Source organism: Geospiza fortis, unplaced genomic scaffold, assembly GCF_000277835.1.
Source record: "Geospiza fortis unplaced genomic scaffold, GeoFor_1.0 scaffold443, whole genome shotgun sequence".
NCBI classification, from domain to species: domain Eukaryota; kingdom Metazoa; phylum Chordata; class Aves; order Passeriformes; family Thraupidae; genus Geospiza; species Geospiza fortis.
Window position 1 is genome coordinate 3,251,985 of NW_005054335.1, and position 23,483 is coordinate 3,275,467.

General features: G+C 38.8%; 1 protein-coding gene across 1 annotated transcript in view; it reads left to right on the forward strand.

Moving 5' to 3' along the window:
• The window catches only part of LOC102037607 (chondroitin sulfate proteoglycan 4-like), a 37,074-nt gene extending 14,106 nt beyond the window's left edge, over positions 1-22,968 (forward strand). Inside the window, exons 6-10 of the mRNA XM_014307406.2 lie at positions 3,695-3,893; positions 7,902-8,033; positions 12,063-12,235; positions 16,638-16,821; positions 17,315-22,968. Coding sequence (XP_014162881.1) covers positions 3,695-3,893; positions 7,902-8,033; positions 12,063-12,235; positions 16,638-16,821; positions 17,315-19,365 — 2,739 coding nt within the window. The 3' untranslated portion in view covers positions 19,366-22,968. The remainder of the gene's footprint in view (positions 1-3,694; positions 3,894-7,901; positions 8,034-12,062; positions 12,236-16,637; positions 16,822-17,314) is intronic.
• Positions 22,969-23,483: the final 515 nt, after the last annotated feature.

The window sequence follows — 23,483 nt, forward strand, 5'->3', positions numbered from 1 at the left end:
TTCCTGTGTAGGGTGATGGTGGCTGGCTCCACGTTCAGCCAAACAGTCTGTGCTCCTCAAGAACATTGCTAGTGTTAGATACTGAATTACAGACAATGTTGCTTTTAAAAATTCAGTAGCTCTTTTATCTGTTTTGTAAGGGTGGAAATGTACAAAAGTATAAAATGACTGACCACTACTGTGAAAACAGAAGTCTCCTAGAACTTTTGGAGTTGACTGAAGTTTAGGACCTCAGAAATTTTGCAGATCGCAATATAAAGAGTCAGAAAGAAATGCTGAATGATTAAAAATACAGGCTAGGATATGGCATCTGCTGCTGAGAAGTAGCTTTTGTGAAGAAGTACATGTCAAGGGGTGAAGAGGCCAGTGATGTTGGTGTGGGCATGTGAAAGTTAATTTAGGCCTTTGGGCTTCTGTCCAAACGCAAGAAACTTTTGGGTGTGTGCACACATGATGAATGAGTCTAACTCTAGCTTCCTCACTTCAGAGACAGCCATAACATCCCTTCTTCAAACAGCCTTGTCTATTGCTATCAATGTTATGAGCACCAGGGGGGAGTTTCAGAGTGACAGACATCCAACCATTTTGGGAATTTTTCTCTGTTTTTTTTTCTAGGAAGCAAAAGTAAATGAAGGTTTAAGGTGTTTTGGTTTTTGTTTTTTTTTCCCTGTCTCAGAATTTATGGCATAACATCTGAGATGCAGAAATTTTTACTGTCCTGAGAACTTCTGTAATGCATTTAATTTAAATCCTTTCCATTGGAGCAAATTTGTGAGATGTATTTTTATTTAGAAACTTAAATTATCACCATTTTAGATATAATTTCTTAAAAATTCCACAGGTTCCATGGACTTTTTTTTCTGGAATGGGAATGGGTGAAGGAAAAAGGATGTTTTGAAGAAAATCACTGTTCTGGCATTATATGCTGCAGTTATATGTGTTTAAATACATGGGTGGCAATGCTATGAAGTTACTGTATTCTCCTGTTGCCACAAGAGGGCTATATTTTCCTGGAATTAGATTTTTTAAAAAATGCACACATTTGAACTGATTATTTTTGTTGTTTTCTCTAAGTTGCTGTCTTAAGTGTTAAAATGTGAATAAGACTGTCTGGTAGAATATGTGGCATGCAAGGAGATACTGATGAGCTGAATCCTGTAAGTAGAGCAGAATAAATAATTTTACATCAGCAAGGTCATGAACCTTTTTTTGGACTATGCCTGTGGAATATGTTAGGCGCATAAAAAATCAGCATCATGCTACATCATGGAAGTTCAGATACAGTCTTCATGGTGCTCTTCAGGGAGATTTTGATCTCAGATATGAAAAATAATGTGCTTGTAACATTCTTGCTGTGTTCTCAGTGTTTGCTTCCCTATGGTTCTTTTCAACTCTTAGATCTCCTTTCATTCTTCAAGGATCATGTTGCAGGCCATGTATAGTACTTAAAAAGTGTTAAGTGGTAGTGTGCTGAGACAACAGAATTAAATACTGACATTACAGAAGAAACTGTTTTCTATAATTAGAAATTTTAATTTTTTTTCCTTTAGTAAGGAAAATAACTTGAAATTTAGTGAGTCATTTGTAATAACATGTGTCCATTATAATTTCTTATTTTTTTGCATATTCTGTATATGACCTTTTATTTTCTTCATAGAATTATCTACGCAAGTACTACTGAGATGAATTAAAAGGTCTCAGTACAAAACCTTTGACACTGATGTGCTTATTTGGTGCCACTCACTAAGTCACCATGTGCTGTTAGTTGTTGTTCTGTGCCGTAAGTGTCATTCTTTATCAAAATTGAATATTAATAATTATGTTACAGCAAAATACATATTTCAGGGGAGAAAATAACTATTTGCTAGTTGAAAGGAGTTTTCTATTATAAACTTACTTTTCAAAATTCTTCTGATTAGGAAAAAAAACCTTCATTTTAGTATCTCTTTTTCTATGGCACATATTTTGTGACAGTGTAGAATGAAATCTTTCCTCTGTTGAAGTGTGGTGGCACAAATTTCAGTCTCTTAAAAGGTTTTCTTTCATGGTTCATGTTAAAAAGTAGAATTAATACTTACTGAATTGTGATTGCTGATTTTTGGCTTTGGCAGAGGTAAAATGCTCTTTGCTAAGGATCATTTGTCCCCTTCAACCATTTGGTGTGATGTTACTATGAGATATTTATTAAATGTACTTAGACTTGTAGGAAGACAGGGAGGAATGATGCAGGGAATGTGTTTTGAAGCTCAAGCTGAGGTATTTAAAGGTTTAGGTTCTTAAGATTTTATGCTATGTTATAAATTGTGTATGGAAATAATTGATATTGATGTAGTGAATATTTTAGAAATTTCACTTCATGTTGAGATAAATATGTATGGTTCTTTGTTAGCATTTCTGTCTGTATTTCCAGATATATACAGCAGAGATGAAGAACAAAATGGCCATTTCTTATCCTTTCTAAACAAGAAATTACCCAATCAGATAGGAATGAAACCCAGAGAGCAGTCCTTTCTGCTTGAAATAAGGGATCTTAAAGATGATCTAACTCCCCCTGCCATGGGCAGGAACACCTCCCACTAGACCAGGCTGCTTGAAGCCTTATCCAGCCTGGCTTTGAACACTGCCAGAATTCAGGAATCCACAACCTCTTTGGGCAACCTGTTTCAGTATCTCACCACCATCACAGTAAAGAATTTTATCCTAGTACCTCATTGAATTTCCGCTCTTTCAGAGTGTACCCATTCCTTCTTGCCCTGGCACACCACTTTCTGTCAGAGAATCTCTCTCCAGCTTCCCTGTAGGCCCCCTCAGGTACTGGAAGGTGTCTGTGAGATCCTCACACAGTCCTCTCTTCCCCAGGCTGAACAGCCCCCATTTTCTCAGCCTGACTTCATAGAAGGGGTGCTCTAGTCCTTTTATCAATCTTGTGGCTCTCCTCTGAAATTAGACTTAGAATTTGCTCCAGCTTTAGATTTACCAGAAGTAAATAATGGTTTTTATACCATCTTTCTAAAAACTAGTTAACTATTTTTCTGCAGTTGTAACCTGGTAAATGGTAGGCAGCTGTTGGAGGCATTGCTTGTTTCACCTCCCTGAGTGCTCTGACTGAGTGTCTCTCGGTTTTTTAGTGCACTAAAAAAGGGCCTTTAGTGCATTTTGCTAGAAGAAAATAGTGCAGCTACAAGAACTGTCCCATTTGTATTAGAGTTCGTGCTGTCCCCAGGCTGTTGTTCTTTCATCTTTTCTGCTGGTGAAAGTAGAACATATTCAGTGCCTTACCTGCTGTGAAATACATGACACTAATATTCATGTGTATGTGTTGGAAAGCAATTCCTTGACTCAGTTATCATAATACAATTTTTGTTATGTTTCTGAGAATTTAGAGCTCTTGCACTCCAACTGTCTGAAACTCTTAACTGGTGTAGGATGTGTTTGCTTGTATTATTTCAAGGTCTTGTATTTTGCAGACTATTTGTCAGGATGAGCTGTGCCAGTCTGTGATCAGAGATTTGGATGGACAGTTAGGAAACCTATTATAGCTGTGACTGTTGCACAGCACAAATCTTTATTCTTCCTTTTTCTTGGAGTCATGTGTCATCCATCCCTGTCCCTCATCTCCTGTTGCCCCACTTTTCTTTTGTATGCATTTTCTTTCTTTATTTATTTCTTTTTAAAATTATTTTTGCTTTTCTAGGTCTGGGTGGGTTCAGTCACAGAAATAACTATTGATGACCTCTGTGCAGAAGACAAGGACTCCTCACCATCAGAACTGGTGTATTCTATTACTCCACCTACCAATGGACACTTGGCTCTGAAGTCTTCTCCAAACAAGAGCATCCTTACTTTTACCCAGGCTCACATAATTAAAGGGCAGCTGGTATTTGTACACAATAGTATATGATTTCAAAAATAACACATCTGATAACAGAATAGTGCTCCTATTCAGTATATTTGTGTTTATAATCCATTAAAAATCCCATTGTAATGTCACAAAGATCTTGGAACACTGGTTATGTGAAGTATTATACACTGGTTATACATGATCTCTAAAACTAAACAAGATGTCTGATGTCTACTTAAATGTGTGCTCACTGAGAAACCTTGGTGTTCTTGTGATTCATTAGATAGCAGCCTTCTTTCTGAAAGCAGTTTTGCAGTAGGGGAACATTTCCATCCACCTTTCAGAGATAGGAAATCCATTTTTTTGACTAACGTGATTGAAAATTTCCTGAAGCCTTTCTATCTTGCTGCAGTGCAGAGCTGTTTATGGACCAGCAATCTCACAGATACCTGCCATAGTGCAGTGATGGATGATGGAGTTATGTTCATCTCTGTGATGTCAGTGTCCCTTTCACGTTCTGAAAGAATTAAGCTTTAAACATTGACTCTTTCTCCTATTGTCCAGAGCTAGAGATTGGGGATTTTTTTTCATTGGGAGAATGTGTGGGGAATAAAAGAAGTCGGGGCAGCTTCATGCATCCTTGAGTGGCAGTAATGGGAAGCCACAGGAAAGAACTTCCCAGTGGGATTCCAGCCAGAAGAGGTAGGGCTTTCACAGGGTGATAGCTATCTGTTTCTTGCTCCAGCAGCAAGTATTACTACTTCCCTCAGTTGAAAGAAGAAAGGAGTTGCTACAGAAGGAATAAATCATTGTTTTGGGGTGGAGATAGAAGAGATAAACTGCTCTCCTGCCAGCCCTGAGGCAGGCTGGAGTTCCAGTGCTCCCTTGGGTGCAGAAGTCACTCCAGATTTGTGCTATGTCTTCATGAGGCTGAAGTACTGTGCCTTATGATGCACTGTCTTGCAAGGTGCATATGTGTTGCTGAAATTGGTTTACAATCAGCTGCTGGTGAGCTTTAGGTATCCTGCTCAAATAATTTGGTCAGGAAATAAAAGGTCAAGAGCATGATAAAAGTGGGCCAAACTATTTAAATTGTTCCAAGGAAGACTTTGGAGACTTTGACATGTAAGAAGCCCTATGATGGTAGGACAGTGGTAAGTGTGGGGAAATTAATCTGCACTGTATTCCAGAAAGGGCAGATGCACATATGTAGTCCTAGAGAGTAAATCTTGATTAATAAAAGTGAAAAGAACAGAAAATTTCATTTTCCAGTGAGTGGGAGTGTAGAGTAAATTTGTAACATAAAATTACCCGAGTTGTGTGTCAGGTCTTGCAGCTGCTCTGGCTCTGCTGTCTGCTCAACCTTATGGTCTCCAGTGCTTCACAAAGTACTCTGGTCATTTCGCTTCTTTGCATTTCTTGGGCAGTGATTTTCCTCCCTCCTTCATCTTGACTTGTTGCTGGAAATGTAGTTGTTACTAACATCTTATTGCCTCCAGCCTTACCTGGGGCCTTTCCTTATACCTGGGGCCTTTCCTTATGTTGTTGCTGTCATTCAGCTTTTTATCCTTTTTCTCTGTGTTTCCTCTGTTCCTTGTCATCAGTCCTACAGTGTGTGCTGGCTACTTTGTCTCCTCTTGGAAGTACCCCCATCTACTCCTTCTACTCACTTGAACCCCTTTCCAAAAGCACAGGTTCTTCTTGTCTGAGGCAGCTCTTCCATCCTCTGGCTACTCCTCATGGCACTATACATTTTTTACACCTGTACGTGGCAATGACTCTTCATTCTCAGTGTGTTTTTTACTGCCAACGAAAGTGTTATTATACTTTGCTTTTATGCCTCTAAATTAGACCTCAGAATTTTCCCTTCCCATTGCTCAGCCTTATGAGTTACATTATGCTGCTTATTCTGTGGTGTGAGTTGCAAATCTTCCTCTTTGTTCGCTTGTTTTCCCTTGCATTTTTATTTATTTCCTCCATAATCCCTGATTATTCTATCACCAGTGTAAATGCAAAACTAGAACACACTTTTCCTTTTTTGTACCCCTCTTTCAGAGTAAGAATTCCTTCTTTTTTTTCACTCTTGTTTCTCTCTAGAGTTCTCCCCTCTCACTTTTGCAATATGGGCCCTGCCCTTAAACCCTCACAGTGTTTTTCTTAGGGACAGTAATAAATGGAACTCTTGTTGCTGATGAAGTCTTTGTGCTTCTCAGTGCAGCTTTTACAAACCCTCTTTCTGGTGTCCTTTTAATCATCTCTGATCAGACACATTTTAAAAAATTAATTGTGATAAAATGATAAATGCTCCACCCAACCAGAACTTCAAGATGCAGTTCTGTTCCTGACTGCTGATGACAAAATGTCAATGTCAATCAAGCAGTTGACCTGCCTTAGCCAAAAAAGCGAGGCTGCATAAGCAGGTTCATTTGGGGGTTTTTTTCACCTTAGTACAAATAGTAGACTCCCAGATGCTTTTTTGAATAAGCAACTGGTTCTTTTTTGTAGAATATGCCATAAAGTAAAAACTTTTAAAATAAAAGCAATATGGTCAGGTCTACCAGAGCTTCTGCAGCTGCCAGGCTAATATAAGAGCATTTCCTAGGCATATTTTTAACTGTAATCTCAGAACACACATTTGATTCTTCTGATATGTTAATTTATATTTAGGCAAAGTATGATGATCTTTACATGAAAGTATGTGGTACTCTATGGCTTTTAGTATCTATATTCTTGTAGCAATATCTTGGGGCTAAATTGGGGAAAGCAAATACAAGAGCATGGTAATTCTTTGCAGCAGTTAATGTTTCACTTTTCTTTTTTTGTCTTTTTACCTAATTGAACAACATGGAGAACCTCTGCTTAAAAGCAGCCTGTCAGTTCTGAGATATGTATTTTTACAGGAATCCGCTCAGACTCCTGGAGGTATTTTGCTATTGTTTGTGCCAAAGTACATACAGGTCCTAAGATTAAAGGGAAAAATGTGCATTTATTATGAGTACACATAACCTCTGAAATAGTTTAAGCTGTGACAACATACCTTCAGCAAAGCTGAAGTGCAGTGAAGAGGCTAAGGAAACAACCAAAGAGTTTATTCAGACCTTTAAATATATAACAAAATGAAAGAACATTCGAGTTGCCTTTCTCCCCAAATTCCTTCTTTGCCAAAATGTGGCTGCCTAAGTGCTTTGGACCCTCCTAAGACATAAATGGAATTGAAAATTTTGGAGTAATTTTCTCCTCAAGTTTAACTAGATTTCAGCTCCACTGTGTCAGTGAAGAAAAAGAAGGGGGCACTTGCTGATTTACATCTAAGCAGTGTCTGGCTTTCACTGAAAACAACTGCCAGTAGTTCTTCCTGGGGAATGTGTTAATTGCATTATCAATTTATTTAATTCTAATTAAGATACAAGGGCTCTGATAAAAAGTTGCTTTTGGGGTGATCTTGGATACATTGCTAAGGAAACTCTCCTGTCTGCTCATCCGGGAGTCCCTTTGGCAGTCACACTGACACCACCCAAGACTTTAATTGTTGAGATGGAACCCCTTTCTCATCTGGTGGCTCCAGTGAACCTTGCTTGACTCTCTACATACGCAACACTCACACAGTCAAACAAGGTTTCCTCACTGACTTCACTTCAGGTTTCCCTTAGCAGAATCTCAGGTGCCTGTATCCTTAATTTAATTATTGTGCAACTACAGAATAACGGCTCTGGCTGGCAGCCCCTGACAGGGGACCCTGACCAAAAGACTTTGCAGTCTAAACCACGAAAGTCTAAAGTCCTCAGCTCCTGCCATGTCTCTGAGTGTTGGTCCCCTGGCAGCAGGTCCCAGTGCCCTTTGTTAAGCAAAGGCTCAGCAGTTCAGGGCTGCTTGCCTCAGTCTCCTGCCACCCAGAGCTCAACCTACACAGCTCCACTGCAGCTGCACCCAGAGCTACCTGCCCTGAATGTGTTCCTCAACAATATTTCACTGTAGCCAAGAGTGAAAGATGTCCAGTGTATTTTTGTTTTTTGTGTGACACAGTAATATAAGAATAAATTTATGGTTTTGATTTCCACAGGAGCAGTGTCTGGAGGCTTCAACTTTCAGGTGACAGATGGTTTGAACTTTGCACCCCGACAGATTTTTAGCATCAGAGCTCAGATGCTGGTCATTAGCCTTGAAGTGAACAAAGGGCTCGGAGTCTTTCCAGGTAGGTTTTTTGAGATGATCATGATTTTGTCCACTTGAAAATATTGCCTGATAGAGAGTTATTTGTCAGATAATTAACTGGCTAAACTATGGAAAACTGTAGCTTGGAATATTTATGTGTGTTTTTTAAAAAAGGGTTAATATTTTCTCAAACAGCATACTGCTTTTTTGCTTTGCAGTCTTTAACCTTTTGATACGTACATGCTTGGAGTCATGGAAACTGGCAGTGAAATGTTCAACTACAATGTGATAATAGCACTGTCTGCCTAAGCTCTGGAGATTTCCTATTTAGGTTTGTTTAAAATCTCTGTGGTCCATTCAGATACTTAGAGATTTAGGAGACTGTGATAGTGCCTTGTAAAAGCAAAAGAGGAATGAAGATTGTGGCCATGAGATTTTGAATACCACGTGTAAATTTTCCAGATTGCTAGTTCACTTTTCTTTTGTTTAAAATGAATTATAGACAGCAGCACAGACTCACTGAGGAATCAGAAGGCTGGAAAACTTTGATTCATATTTCTGAATTTTGCTAAGAGGTCTCATCAGAGCCATTTATTCCTTTGCACTGGCAAGAGTAATCCCTCATTGAGTTAGGAATCTAACATTTATTGCAGGATTAAAGGAGAAATAAAGATTAGTTTTCTCTCAGTAATATCTTGCATCACACTTTTGTTTGTGATACCTTCTTTTTTTGTTTCTCTGAATGTGATCTGTAGAATCAGAGAGATACTAAGAATTGGCAGAGTTCTAGAGGTTGTAATCTGTACCTTGATTTATTAATTGGATATGGAAGAGGAGCACTTTATCTTCTTACACTTCCTGAATATAAGTTGCATAAACAAAGGTTTGCAGCAAAAGCCGCTTAAACAAAAAATGAGATTGTAGCAGCATGATCTTCTAATTCAGTCAATATAAATGGGATTCACATAAATCCACTTACAAAGGTTATTAACCTGCAATTTTGGTGTGTAAGGTTGCCTTGGGCACAGGGATTTACTGGAATTCTATCTTAAGCCAATGATAATTGTAAGAAAAGTATGCCTAATACTTCCATAGAAGGCAAAGTCTCTAGGCTGTCAATCAGTTCTTCCGTTTACAAAATACAGTATTTCTTTCAGCACTGCAATCTGTATTCATCCAAGATTGCAGTTTTTTCCTTGAATCCTCACTTACTTTGGGTTAGCAAAATCCTTTTAGATGTTATAAAGTGTTACTAGCTTTTTCACATGTTCTCTTTATGGTATTTTTTAGAGACATTCTGGAGCTGTATGGCTTTCAGCTGTACTTTGCCATCATGAAATGGCTATTACAACAACTAGGGTGCCAAATGGTTACTATATATAAAAACAACAGCCAGTGTCCTGTTAAATTTTATAGCCCTACTAAAAAGGGATAATTTTGAACCAGCTTGAGAAATCTTCTCTCTGGGGTAGTAAAAATTGAATTTATGGTGAAGAATTTACCATGTCTTTGACTGGGTGTAAACTATTCTCTAAAGCATATTGTTCTGCAATTTTATAAAAGCATGAACTGCGTTTTTTTTGTTGGGTATACCAGATCTGTTTATATAATTCATAGATTTTTTCTGTTTTAACAGAAGCTTGTTTTATTCAGTATACTCAGAAAATTGACTGCTAGATATATTAGCTTTTTCTCCTGTATGGTAGATATATGCGATGGAAGGATTTGCTTCTTCAGGAAGGCAATTGCTCAAAAAAGAAATGAGCTGAGTTTCTCTGAGGAGAGTTAAGCCTGACTTTCGGTTAACTGGAAGCAGAGCTGTCTAATCAGTCTGTAGATGAGATGATTTATAACTCTTCAGCAGTGGTAGGGAGAATGCTCATGGCTAATCATTTTCCAAATCTTAAATGTAGGCAGTAAAAATGTGTAACAAAATGATGAGGCACCACTATTATGCTGTTGCACTCTACTTGAATTGATTAGCTTGGCCCAACTCAGTGTCACCTGTTCTTGTTGTGTGTCTTCCTCCTCTATCTGTTCTGTCCCCTGTGTTTGGGTGGCGTTTTTGTGATCTCTCCTTCTGTGATTGGGAACACACAGGCAGTGTTCTCACTTCATTTCCTTTCACCCAGTCTGCTGGCTGGCAAATAACCTTCCTCTCCCTGTTGAGGTGTCAGACCTGAGAACTACTGTGAATGCCAGGGAAGTTCTCAACGTGCAGGTGAGAAGTGGATGAAGGAGAAGGTTAAGTTTGGGGAGGATGCTAATTTACTAAAGAGCATGATAGACTGTGCTGTCTGTGTCTCTAGACTGTATTTCAGCCTGTGGAGTTCAGTGAGTGAGGTCAGGTCTGCTAGGAATTGAGGGAGTTTTGTGACAGATTCCCTTGCTCCCCATGGCCATGCTCTGTGATGGCAGTGGTGTGGTACCCTGGTATGGTCAAGAAAAGTTGGAGCAGTAACTTCCATCATTACAGCGTGACCATGTTTTAGAGTTACTCTGTCCTAGTCTGTTAAGGCAATAAGGCCTGATTTGCATAACTAGCAGGTTATGCAAATAACTGCATTTGCAGCTTTATGTGGTCTGATTAACTGTTGTGCTAAGTTGTACATTCTTGACCACATCTGCTGTATGCACAAGGTCATGGTTCCCTCCCTTCCTGTCACAGAAAAAAAAGGTAAAGAAGGGAGAGGTAGAGGAGGGGGACTTCTTGAATTAAATATTGTCTGGGAAAATTTTTCTCAACCTGAGAGATTCCTTCACTTTTCAAAACAGTGTGCACACAGAAAGACATGGGAAGGTAAAAATGGGAAAACAGGAAGAGACAGAAGATCTTATAACAGTTCTGTTTCAAAGCAGTTGTTATTTGAACCAGAGCACAAGCAGATGTGAACAAGCAGGCTCCTGGTATTAATAATGGCTTTCAAAGCACCCCTATTCTTCACTGTCCTTACAATGTTTTTTTCTTCTGAATATTATGGCATATATTTGTATATAATACATGTGTTATTTTGTATTGTTCTTGTATGAGATAGATTGAGAATTAAAACTTCAAGTATATTTAATACCATATAGTCTTTGAAATTATGTATTGAAGCCTATAAAGCTTGTTGCTCAAGGAGAAGATAAAATCTGAAACTGGAGGCAGAAGTGGGGATACAGGGGGAATAGGATGATGGGACTCTTGCTCCTCTAAAATGATCATTGAGCATAAATTTTAGTTTGCCGATTGTGTACCTTGAAACTGTATTAAAAAGAAGCCAGACTATTTTTTTCTTTAAGGAAATTACTAGCTGGGAAATTATTGCCCCAGCTGTGTCAAAAATTGTCTGTCTTGCTTTGACTAATTCCAGAAAGCTCTTTATAATCTTTAAGACAGAAGGTAGTAACCTTAGTAAGGTTAGCGTCGTGCTATGTTAAATTAAAAGAATTTTGTTACCTCTCAGTCTCTGTCTATCTTAATAAATAATACAGTATTTCAGTTCAGGCTGTTACTTCTGTTACTTGGTGTTCTTCCTAGTTTGTTTAATTCAGTACTTATGTTTTAATTTTATTAATGAAAATCCTATTTCACATTGATAAAGCGTACTTTTGTTAGTAATTGATTTTGGTTTATATGTTCACTAGAAACTTTGCTGTTTTGAGTCTTCTCCGAGTCAAATCACCTATGTCTTCTGTGGCAACTGGGAATACCAAAAACATTGGAGTTTGAATTTGTTCTAGACATGTGATGTACAAACAGAACTTCTTATACATGCTCTATTCTATACTTCAGGTAGTTTTTGCAGAAGCCAGTATTTAGCAATTCCATGTGCTGAAGAGAACTGCACTTTTTGCATTTTTAAAATGTGGGTACTTCCTATTAATAGGCTTTTTAATTGAAAAAAAAGCTGTTGAAGAGTTGTAACCAGAAGGTAACTAGAAAAAGAGTAACCCTGCTGATCTTATAAAATGTTATTAAAATGCTAAGTAGAATACCTGGGTGAGAGTGTGAGTTGTGCATGCAAAACTTAGACTTTTGGAAAAAAAATCTGTTGTAAATCTTCTTCCTATACTTCACGTTTTTTAGGTTCCAGGAAACCTATTTCACAACATGATCTGAAAGCTATAACCAATGATGTGACCAGTGCAGGAAACAGAACTATAACTTTTGTGATTGTAACTTCCCCGAAACTTGGAAGGCTGATGAGAGTAGATTCTGATGATACCACTCAGGAAATCTTCAGTTTTACGCAGTCTATGGTAAGCATTTACTTTACAACAACTAGTTGAGGAGTGGATTGTTACTTCAGAGAGCATCTCAGTTGCTCATGCTCTGTGTGATCCATTTATATCTGTTAAGTAACCAGGCATATATGACCCATCCGTGCAATCACCAAGATTTGCTGTGTCATTAAATATCTGGGATCTAGTAATGAACACAAGAGGAACCTTTGTTCCCTTCTGCTTGGATACTAACAGGGTCTTGGCAATTCCCACTGTTTTGCTTGTAAGACTATTTGTCAAGAAGAGCTGTTCTGATGCCATTAACCAGCAGTCAGAGGTTAGAAGCTTTTAGTTTTTGGCAGAAGGAGCAGCCTTTTTCTCTATGAAAAGTCCAAGTATCAGATCTGTTTCAGCTGTACAAAGTCTTCATGGCTGTCCCCAAGATGACTTCTATTGACTGGATTGGCTGTGGTACTAAATGTGTGAAGTATCTTAACTCTTACTGAATGACTAAAACGTGGCAGCTTATGTAACTTGGTGGAAAAATTCTTCTGCAAAAGGAATTACTTGTCTGTGTGCAGAATTCGAATGTAACTATCTTTAGCACGCATTATGCGATTCTCAGAAAATTAAAGGGAGTGAGATAAAAGAGGGTCGATCTTCTGACTTTGCTCATGGGAAAATGTTTTTTTTCAGATTTTAAATGCTATTTGATTGAGTATATGAAGGAATAAGAAAATCTATTGGCCAGAATTTGAACTTGGGCAGTAAAACCTGTAAAAAAGGACAACATTTTTATTTGTTGTCATCAGGCTTTAAAACAACCTGATCAAGGATGGTTGTAGAATGGGTCTCCACCTGGACTTTATAAATCAAGATGAACACAGAATGGTTTTCATGAAAAACATGTTGTAATCCCATTATGTCATTGTTCTTGTTTCAAAAGTTGCTGTGTTTTGTCTTGTTTTATGAAAGCAATGAACTGTATAATGACACTTTACCCTTATGATTCCAAAATATGTGATTTTTTTTGAGTATTAGAAGAAACAATTAAGCATGTTAGACAGAAAATATTTCAGCTAAGGTTTTGAAGTGTCACTCCTTTTGCCTTTGGATGTGACCATTATGTGTGTTTATCGGGCAGTGCCATGTCAGAGCATGTGACTTTTTCTCTGTAGCTTTAGTTTTTAGTTATGTATAGCTAACTTTCCTTTTAACTTTGTGAACTGTGAAAGGTTTTGGACTAAAATAGTATGTATGCTTTTCTTGTCTGTTGGAGATATTTCTATTGGCCATTTTAATTTCAAAAAAGTAGAGCTAAATGACTTCTTGCAGGTGGAATTCAAGTATCCAAACAAGATTACTGTTTATTCTGGTAGAGGGTGAGATGTAAGAGAGAAAAGGGATCCTAAATAAACTTTCAGTTCAGTGTGTTGTAATCACAGGGAGTTAAATATGAGTGAAGAAAATCGCATTTATGTTACAAACATTGTACATTGTCCATGTCATGGAGACTAAAGCATTTAGTTTGTGTTTGGTAATAAGCTTGAAAAACTAAATGGAATTGAAAAACATTTTGTATTAGTGTAGGTCTGTGGGTATTCATTGACTTAATTCTGTGTTGAGGAACTTGAAATTTCACTTTGGAAAAGTAGTTACTCCTTTTGCTGGGGTGCTGATCTCTTCTGTATTTGCTGTGGTTTATCGCTTTGTTGCCAAAGGGGAAAAAAACAGCAAAAAGAAACAGAAATTAGTATTGCGTTCCAAGAGATTTTTCTTGAACAGATGTTGTTGAGCTAATATAAGAAAATTATTTGCACATTAAACACTCTTGAGTGACTCAGGAGTTTTTCAACATAATGTTTGATTTTTGTTTTTCTCTGCAGTACTTTCTGTAATATCTTAGAAGTATTTTCATCTCACAGCAAGGCACAGCTTCTTCATTATGTAGAGTCATTGCAGAGGTAAACACAGAAATCCTCACCAATTGCATTCAGTTCTTAGATAGACATTAGAATGGATTTGAAGTCAAATAACCCCGAAACAATTAAGATGGAAACAATTACCAACCAATTAAGATGGATAATAAACACTGCTGAATTTAGAGGATTTGTATTGTGCCTGTATTTGTTACAAAAATTTGCTGTCCTCAGCTTGAAGTCCTAAAGAGGTTTTGGAAAGTTACCCTGAGCTAACATACCCTTTTGCTATTATTTTTTTTTGTTTGTCCTATAATAGCCATTAAGAATTAAATCAGTATAGGGAAAGCAGAAACCTGGAGATGTGCATAAAGGATTTTATCACATCAGTCTAAATTTTTTAGAGAAAAATTGAGATGGTTTTGAGACTGCTGAGAAAACTGACCTTGAAAGCCCAGTTTGCCTAGTGATCTCAGTGGAGGCTGTCGCTGTAATTTCAGGATTCAATCTCTCTGTATTTACACCTCAGGTTCTATACTTTCAAACTTCATCTGTGATAAAACCAGGTAGGGAGGTTTTGGTTTCTTTTTTTCGCATCTTTCAAGCATATATGATAGAAATGTGTACTGTGAGTCCCTTCAAGGTGTTTGCAGAGTGTGAGGAGTGTGTTAAAATAGTAAATTTAAAACCAGCACCATCTCAGACAGGAATCTCTCAGGCAGTTACAAACTAACATGTGCAGGTTGCCTGGGAACTTGCCAAGGATTTAATGGGTGTAGCTGTCATCTCTCCAGGGCCGTGAATGAATTATCAAGCAGACCAGATGCTGAATCTACTGAATAAGATTCAGTAAGTAGTCTAGTCTTGCTATCATTAGGAATTCTATTTACAGTTCCAGTGTTTTACAGTGTTGATCATAAAATTCAGGTATAGTTCCAGCTGGTGAGAAATAATCTGAAAATACTGCCTTTTGCTTTGGGGTCTAAAGAGATAAATGGTTTTATGTTACATGTGCATTTGATTCTCTGGAGATGTACTGCAGTATCTTGCAATACTTTGAAGCTTGATTACTTACAGTGGATTGATTATATTCCTTGAGTGTGATGATCTGCAAGGTCAGTGCTGGCAGAGAGAGCACAAACCAGATTCCTTCTCATCTTTTACGAATCCCTGTCTTGCTGTGATGTAGAAATGTTCCACTCTGTTGTTCCATCAACTTTTTGCTTGTAAGTGAGAGTAAATATCAGTGGTCATTACACTTCCTTCAGGTTTTCTTAGTCTCTTACCAAGTGTCTTTTGCCATTTGAAGGAAATAACTGCATCAAAGTCCTTCTTCAGCCTTTCATATGCTTTTTTCAGGACAAATAATCCAGCCGTAGTAGTGTCCTTGCAAAGAAAACCCAAGACATTGATACTTTGATTTACTAAAAATACAGTCCATCTGAGCACATGATCACCATTACTAGTTTGAGGCAGTTTCTCAGTGTTATGTATCTCTTTAAGGCTTTTACTAAGCATTCATGCTCAGTAACATTTCACTTATTTTCATGTGTTTATCTGGCAACACAGAGTCCACCTTAAGAGAAATGCAGGATAATCTCAGTGTATATACAAGCTGGAGTGATGAGGCCAGTGGTGTGAGGTTCAACAAGGCCCAGTGCCAGGTCCTGCCCTTGGGTCACAACAGCCCCAGGCAGTGCCACAGGCTGGGGCAGAGTGCCTGGAAAGGACCTGGGGGTGTTGGTGACAGCAGCTGAACATGAGCCAGGCTGTGCCCAGGTGGCCAAGAGGGCCAATGGCATCCTGGCCTGGATCAGCAATGGTGTGGCCAGCAGGGCCAGGGCAGGGATTGTCCCCCTGTGCTGGGCACTGCTAAGGCCACACCTCCAGTGCTGTGTCCAGCTCTGGGCCCTCACTGCAGGAAAGGCACTGAGGGGCTGCAGAGAGTCCAGAGAAGGGCAATGGAGCTGGGGCAGGGAGCACAAGTGCTGTGAGGAGCAGCTGAGGGAGCTGGGGGTGTTTATCCTGGAGAAAAGAAGGCTCAGGGGTGACCTTATCACTCTCTACCACTGCCTGAAAGGAGGCTGTGGCCAGGTGGGTTGGCCTCTATCTGCCCAAGTAACAAGTAGTAGCATGAGAGGACATGGCCACAGTCTGTGCCAGTGGACGTTTAAATGGAATAGCAAGACACCTTTCTTCATGTGAAACACAGCTGAGTATTGAACCAGACTGCCCAGAAAAGTGGTTGAATCACCACCTGGATATTTTAAAAGACGTGTAGATGTGGCACCTGGGACATGATTTAGTGGTGGACTTTGCAGTTCTGGATTAACAGCTGGATTTGATCTTACAACTCTTTTGCAACCTAAACAATTCTATGATTCTTTGTACTCTGTGCATGGAGTAAGGTACGAAGGTCTCTTTGAACAGTGTTCTCAAGATAGTTTTTCTGTCCTTAACACTCCTCTGCTTATAATCACCTTGCTCTTACACATATGTTTACTTTTTACCTGGAACAGGTTGATGAAGGTGTGATCATGTATGAACACTTACATGCTGAGTCAGCTGACTGGAGTGCAGAAGATTTCTTTACATTTACTGTATCCTCTCCACCATCAGCTCTGGATATCCAGATGTTCCACATTGTCATTTCATATGAAATTGACAGGCATGATCAGAATAGTCATCTTCTAGCAAATACAGGTAAAAATGCTTCACTGTTTTGGCTCAGAATTGTTTTGGATCTGTCAGAGGTCCATTGGAGAAAAAACAAAAATTTCTTTCCCTTCAGTAGGCAGCGACCAGAATACTTCTGAGACAGAGAGTACTGTAGGGTAGTAGCTTGGGAAGCTGTGTTCACTGGACCCTTAGAAATGAGATGGCTACATAGGTTTGATGCTTCCTACTGCTGTAGAAGATATTTTGTTTTCTATAATTGTAGGTGAAAAACACTATCAGAAGCTTTGAGATACTCGTCTTTCTTTAATCTTAGCGTATGCATCAGTCAAAAATCTTGTCTTTCATATCTGATTGTATTTTAGAAGTAGTGATAATATATTTTTAGCCATGACATGGAAATCAAGGATACCACAAAGGATAAAAATTTTTGAGCTTCATCAGTGTTTGATGTGTAGTTTCTGAAATAGTGCAACTATAAATTGTTCCGTTTCTAAGATTATCTTTTCATTTCTGCCAGGTGCCGTAGTCCAGGAAGGAGGTAGAGTATTAATCAACAAAACAAATCTAGATGCTTCAAACCTATTGATTAAGCTACCTGATGTACAGCGCTCTGCATATGAAGTCTGGTATCAGGTTGTGTCTTTACCCCAACATGGCATGATGGTTGTTGGAGAACGAAACGTTACCAAAGAAAAGCCTAACTTCTCCCAGTATGTACTGGACAAATTTGGAATTATGTACATACATGATAATTCTGAATCTCTATATGACAATTTCACTTTTGCTGTTTGGTTGAACCTGAAGAGCAAGCCTCCTACAAAGCCCCATAGTGAAGTTTTAGAGGAGATGTTTAATATCACTGTTTTCCCAGTGAATGACCAGTCTCCAGAACTGAAGACTAAAAGACTGCACTTGAAAGTCCTGCAGGGAGATATGTCAATGCTGGGGGCAGAGAATCTGAAAGTTGAAGACTTAGATAATGCTCCAGCTGAGCTGAAATACACCATTGTTAGCAACCCCAATAATGGTTACTTAGCAATGAAAAGCAATCTCAATGTCTCTATAAAAGATTTCACACAAGCTGATGTTGACAGTGGTAAAGTGTGGTTTGTACAGGATGGAAGTTCATCTTCTGGGGTGTTTTATTTCAGTGTGACTGATGGTAAACATCGCCCTTTATACAAACTGTTCAATCTTGAAGTCGTACCAATTGCTCTTGTCCTCGTCAACCTTACCAATGTTGTGCTGCCACAGGGCCAGACATCTGTCACTATTACTGACGTTCAGCTTTCAGCCGTCACAAATGGAAAAAGCACTACTATTATGTATGAAATAACTCAGCCACTCAAGTATGGGCACCTCATGATTGGAAATGAGCAGGTTACTAAATTTGAGCAGGCAGATTTGTACTCGGGAAGGCTCTCTTACCACCTGACAAATCTTACTGCTTCCAGTGATGTACTGGAGTTTATGCTTTTTACTGCAGAAGGCAATCTAACAGGACAAGTGCTGAACATCACAGTGAAGCCTTTAGTACAAATTGTATCTGACCTGCAGATTTCAAATCAAGCAGCTTATAAATTTGGAAGCAGTGACCTGGATGCTTCTGAGCTAGCCAATTTGACAAACAGCAATCCTAGATTTGAAGTGATAGTGCCCCCCTTGCACGGGAGGATTGTTAAGAAAAGGTTTGTGAATGATGCAGTATTTGAAGATATTCAGATGTTCACCCAGGCTGACATTGATAGTGGTGTTTTGCTTCTAGATATAGACACAAATATGACGGGCATTGATCTGTTGAATGACTCATTTACATTTATACTCAAGGCAGATGCTGTGCAGCCTGCTGTTGGCTGTTTTCAGTATTCCATTGTGCCACACAGTCCTCCACTTGTGCAGGGTTTTACAACAGAAGTGCTTTTTGCAACCAGCATGACCACTTTCAAGGCTCACTCTGCCTCAAAGGATGAGGCACTAGTCTCCTCACAGAACGAAGAGCCTGCAATAGCACCACAGAAGACTGAGCCAACCATGTGGCCAGGGCAGAATCACTGGGGAAACCTACATGAGGAAAGTCCCTTGCTAAATCAGGCCGTGGGAACAAGTGCATCCATGGAGTTGAAGATTACAAACCAGGTTAATGCCAGGAGTCCCAGAGAGCAGGCAGGTGAAAGCAGCCCTTGGTACATTATTATTCCCCTGGTCCTAGTGTCTGTGCTACTCATTATTGCTGTTACTTGTGTGTGCATTTCGTTAATGTGTCAGAAGAAAGAGAAGACAAAACCTTTAGTCAAAAGTCAAACAAATGCAATCCTCAGTAGTGCAGATCGATGTCTGGAACGGAGTTTGACTGTGCCCTCTGTCACAGTGACTCCTCTCCTGAAGGGGGCTGAGAGGACTACAGCCTCTACATTTGTGGCAGTAAAACATGAGCAGCTGCTTCCTACAGTGGCTTCTCCAACTTCAGAAAGGTATCTGAAAAACAGTTTTTTAAATCTTGATCCTGAAATGATCCAGTATTGTCGAAAAACAAACCCAACTTTGAAGCACAATCAGTACTGGGTATAATTACACCAGTTTTGGTCATGCTAATTGATGTCATATGGAAAAGTGAATATATGTTGTTGACATATAATTTGTTCTTTATTACACTCATTTATTATAGGTCAAGTGATACACTGTGTGTTAGATGAAATCTAAATACCTGTGAACCTGTGAAATAATAATAACAGAAATCCTACTGATTACAGTGGCCATGACAGAAGATTTGCAGTTGGTATGTCAGCAAAATTCTCCTTAATTCAGTGGGAAATTTGGCCTTATGGATTTTGAGTGCACCCCATGTATGCAGTATTTTTTATTTATCATGAAAGGTAAAATAGAATATTCTGTCATGGATTATATATTTTTATGGAATTGTTGGGGGGTTTTTAAACTGATTTTGCTGAAAAGGTCTTTTATTCCTTCTGAATCACTACATCTCTTTGTAGAACTTCAGATTGTTTCAATAAGTATTTTTCCATGATGCTAATTTCAATAATGTAATTTTAACCTGAAGGCTGTTCAGAGGCCAGTAGTAAAGAAACAAAACTGCATATTTTGACAGGTCACAAAACTTGATATCCAGAATTCAATTCAGCAACAACAGTATAGCAGTGAATAAGGATTCTGGTGGAATACTGTGAGATGTTGTTGTTCTTTGTTTTGGTTTATTTTTTCCTGATTTTATACTGAACTCTAGCCTTTAGTGTCTGAAAACTGCTAAAATATATCCTTTAACTGTACTCTGCATGGCAAAAACTGAGTATCTGTCAGTCAGCCTGTCTGCTTAATTACCTTTAGGCTTAGATTATGTCTGGATGTGCATAAAAATTCCTGCTCCTGAGAAAGGGGTAAATTCTGCTTCCAGTGAAGCAAACACAACTTTCTCTGCAATCTATGTACTCAAGCAGATGGCAGTAGAATCTGGGCTGGGCTGCATACTGTCATGGAAGCTACTGACAGAAGCAATCCTGCAAGGTAATATGTATCCTCTTTGGAAGTTTCACAGTTTACCCCTCATCTTCCAGAACACTGAACAAATATGCCTTATGCACTGCTACCAAGTACTATGTACTCCAACTTTGCTCTGGTGATAAAGTGTGTAATAATTTCTGTGCAAAGGGAATATTTCACTCTTTTTGAAAATCCAAGCTCAGTAGTGATGTGCAGTCTCCAGTTAAGGCCCAATTTTATTTCCACTGAGAACAAATAATATAATTCCTGTTGACTACAAAGAATGAACTGACTTCAAGGAAATAGCACTGTGATAATAACCAGTCTCTTATTAACAACCTCTTATGAACTTCTCATCTATTTTTAGCTTTTAAATTGCTACGGGTTCCATCCAGCCTCTTTGTAAAAACTCTGTTCTCAGCAGTCTCAGCACTGCACCCACTCAGTAAACTCTGGACTATCATTTTTATTTAGGTCTAATTTTATTTAGGTACTGTGATTTTCACTTCTATGGAGTGGATTTGCTGACCTCAAGATCCTTGGTGCTGTTCATCTCATACTACTTTGTTTTGGATGATTTTTAAAATTTTTGATGATTAAGTGTGTTTCTGTCATTTAGAGATTCTAGTTATGGGAAATTTTCACACACAGGGTGGGCCAGATGTAAACTGTGCTTAATGCTGTGTTCTGGGAGCTGAACACAGGAGCAATGGGGGTAATCCTCATCACTACCAACTCTGCCATGGGCAGACATGATTGTGGTGCATTTTTTAGAGGCCGTTTCAAGAAGAGTAGTCCATGTCAGTGGAAAGTATACAAGCCATGTCTTCAGCTGATCAAGTTACTAGAGTACTAGAGACTAAAGGTATGAAACCTTCACATGCTCAAACTAAATGTATTAGAACCTTGTTACACAGTTTTTATATTTGTCATTACTCTGTCTTCCCTGATGCCGGTGTGGCATTCAAGCATGTGATCAGTGTAAAGGGCTCTGGGTGTTTGGTGTCGCAGCTGGATCTCACTGTCGATCTGTGTGGTGGACCTTTTCTGCTTTCCCAGAGGAGGTCTCTGGGACTTTCCTGAGCAGCTGTCAGCCAGAGGTGGTGTTGCCAGCCACCACAGGGACACCCCTGCAGCCTCTGTGGAGGTACAGCTGTATGTCTTTTGCCATTTGCTGGGACCCCTTCTACCAACACTGAGCAGACACCAGCTTTCTCCAGATCCCAGCTGCCAGGTGCAGCCTGCCTCCAATGCCTTCTAGACAGTAGCAGCAACCTGACACACTCCAGGACACACTCCAAAGAGGAGTAAAAAATTTTAATCTCAGCACTTTTGTAACACATGAAGAAGCCTGCTTCACATTTTTCTAGCTCTGGGACCTTCCTGTCAAGAGCAAAACACACCTCATGCTCCAAATCCTTCCAAGCAGTGCACCTACAGTTTGATACCAAAATAGTGCACTGCCGAAAACTCCTGAAGTCTGGTGACAGAATCCACACTGTCAGCTTGTGACGGGTGAACAAATATACAGAAATTGAATGTGTAATTTATGAGATTTTGATAAGTGTATCGGTGTAAAGACAGCTGTATGTTAATTTGTGGTGTTTAGTGTGTGGTGGAGATGGAACATAGGGCTGATGGAGTAAAAAATGACACTGTGACATAATAATCAAAGAAACTGCCATTCAGTTATAACTCTGCAATTCAATGGGCATTCTTGAGTTTGAGCATTTGCATGGTAGGAGAGAAAAGCACTATATAAGAACATCAAAAAAGGTGGTAGAATTTGTGCTGGCTCTTTTGACTTTAGCATAAGGGGCTGAAATCGTACTCTGTTTCCGAAATGGTTCTGGTTGACAAGAGATGTTAATTTCCAGTAGATTAGCCATTATAGGATTATATCATGTGCATTTTGCTCAATTTTTAAAGCATTGAGGGTTTTTTTCAGTTTTGCTTTTGTTTTTATAGTTAAAATCAGCCTTAACATCTAATTAATCAGGGAACTGTGCCAGCATTCAGTTTTCTTCCTCAGTTTTTGCTACTGTGAGACAACTGTGCCAAAGTGCCTGCCATATTATGGAATGTTTTGATGAAAACTTTGTATGAATGTAAGTTTATTGTTAATCAGTGATTACTTGGTTTAATGCAAAATGCAGAGACAATGTTGTAACTGATAACTACATAAGAATTTAGCTTTAAAATCCCATGCTGAATCCCTAGTAAAAAAAAACCCAAAATTAAGAACTCTGGTTATGTTACACTTTCCCTCTGGACAGTGCAGAATAGTCTTTGGCAGAGGATGGTTATCTTGTTCATACATAGATATGTAATATAGATAAATCTGCTCTGGTTTGGCTAGTCCAGGTTTGAGATGATAAAATCTAGCTGGGATGAATCTCATACTGGGTTTCCTAAATTACAGTCAATCTAAAAAATGCAAAAAAACCTACCCCATTTTGTGGTTATGGATTCTTTTGAGATTCTAGGAATGCACATATTTTATGGTCAGAATCTGGGTTAGATATTTTGGTTGTTTTCCTTGCCCTTGAAATTGTGTGTTTTTTTAGTGGAGATGGGGTTTCTCAAGGATTCCCCTTTTCACCAAATGGAGTTATAAACTGCAACATGAAAATGCCTTGAAAACATATACTAAATCAATAAACTTTTTGTTTATAATCCATGCTTATAATTATTCTTTTTTAAAAGACCTCTGAAGTGCAGAGACAGAAGAGAATCCCATTATGAGTAACAGTGTTCTTCTGAGTTTTCTAATGTTGTATTTTTTAAATTGCACATGTGCTGGGGGTGGATGCTGTGCTGTGCCCAGTGCCACTTAGTGTGTGTGGCTGGAAAAGGAGACACTTCTCACTGTGCACCTAACCTGGCCATGTCCAGCACTGGCAGGAATGTAACCTCAAAATAAATGCATTGATTTGAACTTGCTCAAACAGGACTGCACTGGGTTTATTTCAGAAAGATTTTCTGTTATTTAACTGCATCTGATTTTAAAATATCAAGTTCTTAAATACATTAATGTTAATACATTAGTGCTGTTTCTTCTTTGATTTTCATCTTGATTGAAAGTACCCCGTCACTCCATCCTCGCTCCAAATGCACTGTTGAACTCCATTCTTTTTCTCAATCAGAACTTAGCTGGTTTGCAGTCGTTCTTGTAAACTTGGGTAAGGAAC